The 7,748-nt window shown below is 28.8% G+C and overlaps 1 protein-coding gene across 2 annotated transcripts in view; it reads right to left on the bottom strand.

The window, feature by feature from the left end:
* Positions 1-6,902, bottom strand: part of LOC126900066 (uncharacterized) — a 21,667-nt gene extending 14,765 nt beyond the window's left edge. The window contains exons 1-4 of one of the 2 annotated variants that reach the window (XM_050675500.1): positions 5,772-6,902; positions 4,350-4,570; positions 4,114-4,255; positions 2,166-2,338 (exon numbers count right to left, since the gene is read on the bottom strand). In XM_050675500.1, coding sequence (XP_050531457.1) covers positions 2,166-2,338; positions 4,114-4,255; positions 4,350-4,570; positions 5,772-6,180 — 945 coding nt within the window. In that variant the 5' untranslated portion in view covers positions 6,181-6,902. Of the gene's footprint in view, positions 1-2,165; positions 2,339-4,113; positions 4,256-4,349; positions 4,571-5,765 lie in introns of both variants that reach the window. The other variant, XM_050675501.1, reaches the window with a different exon arrangement.
* Between the last annotated feature and the right edge of the window lie 846 nt (positions 6,903-7,748).

The following is a 7,748-nucleotide window of genomic DNA, read 5'->3' as shown; positions in this document are numbered from 1 at the left end:
GGATTTAAAATAGTAACTTTTTTACAAAAAATAACTTTTTCAACTTAATTTTTGAAAATGTTCCGGAAATACTGCGTCCTTTAAACATATATAAAATTAAAGCTTATTTTATGTACTACAAAATGAAAAAAAAAATTTGTCCCGACGACCTATCTTCTATACGCAAATGACTGCCGTATTCAAAAATATGCTATTTTTGTATTAAAATTATGGGTTTTGTATTTTATTTTAATAGAAGTTGATGTTGATTTTGCAATTATCCATCAATTTTTTAAAATTAAACACTATCTACAGATTTGCATCGAAGCGTTTCTTATGATAGTGATTTTAATCACTTTCAGATTAAAACTATACTGGATCCAACTATGCAATGTCTCCACTATGCCGTGACCCCACTGTGCTACCGTTTTTTACATTTTATTTAAAATTTAAAAATAAATAATATTTTTAATAAAATGTAAAAAATTAATTATTGAGATATAGCTATGGACCTAACGTATAACTATTATTTAAAAAAAAAATCAGCTAAAAAGATTAACTGGATCAAAAGTTATTTAAGTTGTCAGTGAGTGGTGGGCCATCCTGTATTTGTGATAACATCATAACATATTCGGACTTTTTACACAAAACAACTATATACTTTTTCATTTTTATTATATGTTTATAATCATTTATTTAATTAGTAACTATTTAGGCCGACCCCAAGTAGCTGGGATTAAGGTGAGGAAAAAGAATCATTTTGTCACCAAAACCGTACTTGGGTTTCAGGAACCCTAGGCAGTTACCAAATCAGTATCCCTTTTCAGTAAAATAATTATCAAAACATAGAGTACTGAAAGTTATATGGGAGCTTCACAAATCTACTTTCTCTACATATAATTTCTGATCCAGGACAGGGTGATCCCCACTTGAATATCCCTCTGATCTTCTTTGGTATTTTAATAAGTAAAAAAAATGTTCATGTATTTAATGGAATAGATAAATCACTACCTGACGTGATTAGATACTCCTTCAAGGTAGCTGTCTTGTCTACTTAGACTGTAATATGACGTTATTTTTCATAATGAAGATAATATAATATGAAACTAGTAATTTTAAGTTAAATAAATTTTAAAGCATTAATAAACGAACCCAGAAAGGAATCCACAGACTATCAGAGAGAGCGATCAATACCCAGAGTCTTAGACGATCAGAAAAACTACAACCAACAAAGACAATGAGGACATGGCTAATCCTGCGCCGAAGCACCAAAGCCAAAAACAAATATATTATGAATATGAAAAGAACAGAAAATGTTGATTTTACCACCCCAGGGACTTTAGAACCCCGGAAGTCGTCAGTGGGATGGATCAGGCTTTACTACTGGACCTAACGTAGCAGACACGCCACAATTGTCATCGAGCAACCGAGATGCGAAGGGTAAGCTCCCCAACCAAGATGTTGAAACGAAATACAACAAAGCAGTATTTAACTTAGTTAACAATTTTGGAAAGCAACTAAAAAAACGTGAAGTTGAAATTAAATATTTGTACGCTAAGTTTGTATTACTTAAAAACGTCCTCAAGAAAGCTAAAGGGACGATATCGCCGAGTAAATCAATAGAGCTATTAAAAGCTTCTAAAAAAATTAAGCCACAAAAAAATTTATTTATTTTTCTTTTTAAATTAACTAATGATACATATAATACATATTATGAGTTGAACAATATGCTAATCAGTTGGCCACAAAGAGGACATCCAGCGAAGAACAGTGCCCAGATGCAATGGAACAGAGGTCAAGACTCATACTATAGCAAAAGATGAAAATCGTAGAACACCATCAACTTTTAAAGAGCAAGTTGATAGAGCAACAAAGATGGAGTGAAGAACTACAATAGTAATTGAAGGACAAGCTAGATGAACAACATAAAAGACTCGAAGAACAGTTCTAATAATAACAGTATTTGAAGAGCAATTTCAAAATCGTCGAACCCACGAATCATCACATGCGGACGCGAACGCGGAAACCCAGGCAAGGCGAAATTCATGGCCATCAGACGTAGAGCGTAAGAGCCTGCACCGGAGCGGTCATAGGCCACTACACAAGGAAAAAGAATCCCAGGGAAACTCCCCCGGAGATAGGGTAAGAATAGTTCATTATAATGAATAATTCATTGAAAAAAATACCTGTAGGATTGGAGCTACTTCATAGTAAGAAACATCTTTTTTATGACTGTAAGGATCACATCTCCAATAAATATTGTTTGAAGAAGACAACATACTTTTTAAAGATAATATTTGCATATTTATTTTATTTTCAAATTGATCCTTCTGTTTTTTGTATTCGTTCTGAAAATTTCCTAATTTAAAAAATGTTGCTTTAGTAAGACTAAAAATATTTTTTAGTATTAATTATAGTAATTTGATTTAAGTTTTTAAATGTTTTTTGCAGGATGTCTCAATAAATAACGCTTTTATCTCTCGCTTAAACCACAACAACATAGACGCAATTTCAATTAAATTTTTGAAGAGTCTTATTACATTTAACTTCCTCCTCTCTAAAACTTCTTTTATATAATTATATATGTAGTTTTTCTAAAATTTTGAAGTGGTCAATTTTAAATCTCAAGGGGCTAATACTCTTCAAACTCCCTCATTGCACCCATACATAAAAAAAATAATTGTTTGATAATTTAAAAAATATATGCGGAAAACATTTCGATTCTAATGATTCCTCAAAATGGTATATTTGAACGAACGTTTTTTTCAAATTCAATGTAATTAAATATTAAATTCTATAAGATATTTAACCAACTAAAGATTTAAAATTGCTATCAATAGTAATAAAAATCTAAAAGCTTTAAATACAGAGTGATTTTTTTATCATAACCCACTCAATTACTTACAGAATAATAATAATTAAAAAATTTTTTTTTATTATTATCTTTAGTTACACATTATTCTTGAATTATTAACTATGTAATACTTTTTAAGTTCATCCCTTATGCCTGGTAAGGGTGTCAACTTTGTTTTTTTAAATGGTAACACATATTTTTAATTTAATAAAATGTTTGAGTTTTTAATTCAATAATAAATGGCATTTGAATTTTTAATAAAACTTAATTTGTTTATTAGATATAAACATTTAAAGTTTCAAATTTTTGAGTTAATATATAGGTATAATACACAAGGGATTACAAATACAGGTAGCTAATTGATTTTTTATGACATCGATATTAGCAGGTACACAGCATTGTTATTATCAATGATAGTAAAGTACATTGTTGTGAGTTTATAAATACACTAACTGACAATACAAAAAGTATATCTATTAATAGTCATAATTGATAATAAACAATCCGTGACTGTGATAGCAATATCATAAAAAACCAATTAGCTACCTGTATTTATAATCCCTTGTGTATTATACCTATATATTAACTCAAAATTTTGAAACTTTAAATGTTTATATCTAATAAACAAATTAAGTTTTATTAAAAATTCAAATGTCATTTATTATTGAATTAAAAACTCAAACATTTTATTAAATTAAATATATGTGTTACCATTTAAAAAAACAAAGTTGACACTTTTACCAGGCATAAGGGATGACCTTAAAAAGTATTACATAGTTAATAATTCAAGAATAATGTGTAACTAAAGATAATAATAAAAAAAAATGTTTAAATTATTATTATTTTGTAAGTAATTGAGTGAGTTATGATAAAAAAATCACTCTGTATAATTAGTATTTCAAAATTTATTGTTATATTTTTACTAAAATATCAAATAAAATCATTTTGGGCTTAACTTTATTATAAAAAAGATTTATCTTCTACTTTATGCGAATTGTGTATGTATATTCAGGACCTTAAACTCTAAATTTCTTATTTTTTTTTCAATAGAGGAGGTGATGTTTTAAAAAAATGTTTAGACTTACTGTTCATAACAAAAATTTAATGAGTAAAAAAAAACTAGGAACAAATTTTGAGTATTGTTTTAATCTAAGAAGCTGTAGGGAAATTATTCATTGATATATGTCCCCTAAAATATAATTATAAGTACCCTTCTTCTTAACTATTTATCTTTAATCTAGGTATATTGTAAAATAAATAATCAATTATAGAAATTTTACCTAGGCCATTGGTTTGTAATATTAACCTTGAAAATTCCACAATTGAAAATCCTTTCAATTGTGTCAGATATAACACTTTATAAACGTTGTATATGAGTTGATGTAGCGATTGCTTGACATAACATAACATCTCACCATTTTCCTAATTAGAAAAATAATATAACACTTTTAACTATTTCTTTCCTTTTAGTAATTAGCTAAAAAATAGTTTTATTTTTAAAATATACTACACTAACGGTTAAATCTTTGATCATTTTAAATATCCCATAATCATCCGCCTTTGAATCATACCTATCTCGCTCTAGAACGAGAGATCTATGGATTTTTAAAATTTCCTTAGAAGGGGATTTTATTGAAGAATACAACATTGCTTCAGCAAATTTTTGTAATGAATATACTTCATACGATGAATTCTCGTCTAAATTACTCATGTCTTGTGTGCCACTTAATATGTACTCTAAAAATATTAACAAACGTAACTGTTAAGTCACAACAATATGACAAAAAAATTGCCATTCCTTTATTTCATAATTTTAAAATTATTCCTTTATTTATAAATTTAAATTAATATTTTATGAAACTTTACGATATAAGGAAATTTATTTATTAGATAATACTAAACAACTTATTTGTAAGTTTTTTGGCAATCTAAAAAGATAACCTGAATAGTGTTTATTGGATAGTTATTTATTTTATTTAATATTGAAATACAGCTATGTAAGGTGTTACAGAGGGACGGTTGGGTACGTCGATAACGCGGCAGTGTTTGACATGCACTGCCTCGGGTTCGAAACTAGATCACGGAGGCTTCATTTACCAAACGAAAGATCAGTTCGGTAATTGGAGTCGCCACCCCTCCCGGTGTATCAATGGTTAAGAATCCTCCTCCTTTGGGTGGCCCATACGGCCCTTAATGGATTGACAATCAATAAAAAAAAAAGGTTTTATACGGTAAAACATCAGGTATACAGAGTGAAACGTTTTTTAAAACTAGAGGTCGAAATTATATGCATCTATAGATTTTGTTAGAACAATTTTGAAGGATCACAAGTTTGTGCAACTTTGTCGTAAGATTATATAGTAGCGTAGAAATATTATTCGTTTTAAGAGAAATTAACCCTCCAAATGATCCCAAAATCTATAACCTCGGTAAAAACACATAACTCATTTTACAAGTCAATTAATAAATAAGTTTACTGGCTGATGGTCTGTTTGGAATAACTAAAGAAAATTTATAAATGTATATAATTCCTACGGGCCCTAATCATAATGTAATTAATAATTACAAAATAAAAATAACTTCGGGAATATTTTTTTAGTTAAATATATTTCTTGAATAATTAAATATTTTTTCGGTTTATCCCTTATATCTTATAAGGATGTTCACTTTTTCTTTAATGGCAACATACGTGTATATTTTACTAGCTTATAAAATGAAAAATGGCTTGACAATAAGAACATTTGACTCATTATTTCCGAAGTTATAAGCATTTTAAAATATAGACTGTAGGTAACGCACGGATATAACTATTAGTATCATTTGACATTTCTAGTCTGCACATCTCCCGTTTAGGAATAAAAATCTTGGTAACTTCTCATTTTCCCCCTATTAATGCTTAAGATTAATATTTTCAAAAAAAAATTATGCTTACACATACCACCCATTGTAATAAAGTCATCCTCGATAGATTTTATAGATTCGATTAGTTCATTAATTTTTATTCCACTTAATATAACATTAGTTGTGCTATGTATTTCTTTGATACCGTCTAACATCGCATTCAAAATATCATCTAGGTTTTCCTGAAAAGAATGTACGAGTTTTTGAACGACATCAAACTTATACAGAATCAATTGTTCCATATCCTTTTTAGAAACTATAGTAGCGTTTCCACCTTCGACGAAATTTGCTGGATTTAGAGATACTTCCCATGTTTCATTGATTTGTTCAATTATTTTATTAGTCAGAAAAAATGCATCCTCAGTAGTATTTACAAAAGTTCCTTTAGACCAAGAAACGCTCGCTAAAACGACACAGATTAGTACGATTAATTTAAAAAACATCATCACTGCACTATAAATAGATAAAACAAAAACTTCAGACAATATTAATATTATGAGCGTTTCACAATCAATCAATATATGTTATGAGTTATTATTTCTATTCCGTCTATTACGTGAATATAGTACAAAAATTATCTTATCCATTAAATGCGTATTAATATTAATTCCATCACAAATATATCTTTACAAAGGTCATTTAAAAAAACACTGTACGAACAAACAAAACAACAATATGACCGAGAGAATGCGCTTTTAGACTTTTTACAACCGAACTCTTCAATCACTCAAAGTCCATAATTACAGATGACATGCGCGTACCTGTACGACCGCCTAATATTAAACCGGGTTCCCACGACTGGTGTACCTGTCAAATACACCAATAATTGCATACTTGCCGAATCGTCTAATTATCAATTGGACATTCCCATGACTGGTGTACTTGACAATTATGCTAGTACTTCTACACTCTTACAAGTAATAAATAAAAGCCAAGTGTACTATTCCTACGACTGGATCAAATATCCAGTACTTGACAAATACACAAGTGTGCACCAGTGAACTACTACTGAAAACTTATCAAGTCATTAATTCCTTTGAATTGTGTCACATTTACCGACAATCCGCGGGAAACTGACAAGTGACCAATAATTGTACAAGTATAGTGTTCCGACGGCTTAACAAGTATACACGAGTGACGAATATTTGGCAAGTCCACCAGTCGTGGATACCCGACTGGAGTCTATCTACTACTGACTGTAATGCCGCGCGGTACTTATTATTTTTATTGATTAAGGTGATAAGCGCACATTATATAAAACCCAATGAATGTGTAATTATAATAAAATAAAGGTTATTTTATATTTTTTCGAATGCCACCGCTTATTAAACGTTTAAGTGTTACGAGTATCATATTTGTAATTAATAATTTATTTACAACAAAAGTATAATTAGTTATTAAAATTAAAAAAAAAATGTTTTAATTTTTTATGCATTGCTGCTTCCACGACACAATCGCCTTTAATTTTTAGTAATCTGTTAGTTTTTTGTGAGAGCGATTTTGCCCAGCAAATAGTTGGTATGGAAGAAAATAAGAGAAGAAAAAAACAATTAATCAAACAAAATTTAAATTATTTTCATTTTTTTTTTTTGTAATTTTAATATATTTTTGAAAACATCATATATGCAAAAAATGGAAATAAAAAAAAAACCCAGCACAGGGGGGTCGCGGCACAGTGGTGACGTGGCATAGTTGGATCAAGTATAATGATATCTGACAGTGATTAAAATCACTATCAAAAAAAAACACTTCGATGCAAATCTTTAGATAGTGTTTAATTTTAAAAAATTGGTGGATTATTCCAAAAGCTTCATAAACTGCTAGTTCCTTATTAATATCCTGATTAAGACAAAGTATGTCGAATAAAAAAGAGATTATTAGAAAATAGTATTTCCCATAAAAAAATTATATTGATCAATACACTTTTCAATAAGTTATAGCATTATAATGTTAAAAATGTAAAAAATAAAATTGAGAATTTTCACACAATAATAGCATTTGGTAGCCATTTTCA

The sequence above is a fragment of the Daktulosphaira vitifoliae genome, unplaced genomic scaffold (assembly GCF_025091365.1).
Source record: "Daktulosphaira vitifoliae isolate Bord-2020 unplaced genomic scaffold, ASM2509136v1 Scaffold_2, whole genome shotgun sequence".
Taxonomy (NCBI): Eukaryota; Metazoa; Arthropoda; class Insecta; order Hemiptera; family Phylloxeridae; genus Daktulosphaira; species Daktulosphaira vitifoliae.
The sequence above is the reverse complement of the archived record's forward strand: the minus strand, read 5'-3'. Positions and strand labels throughout refer to the sequence as shown.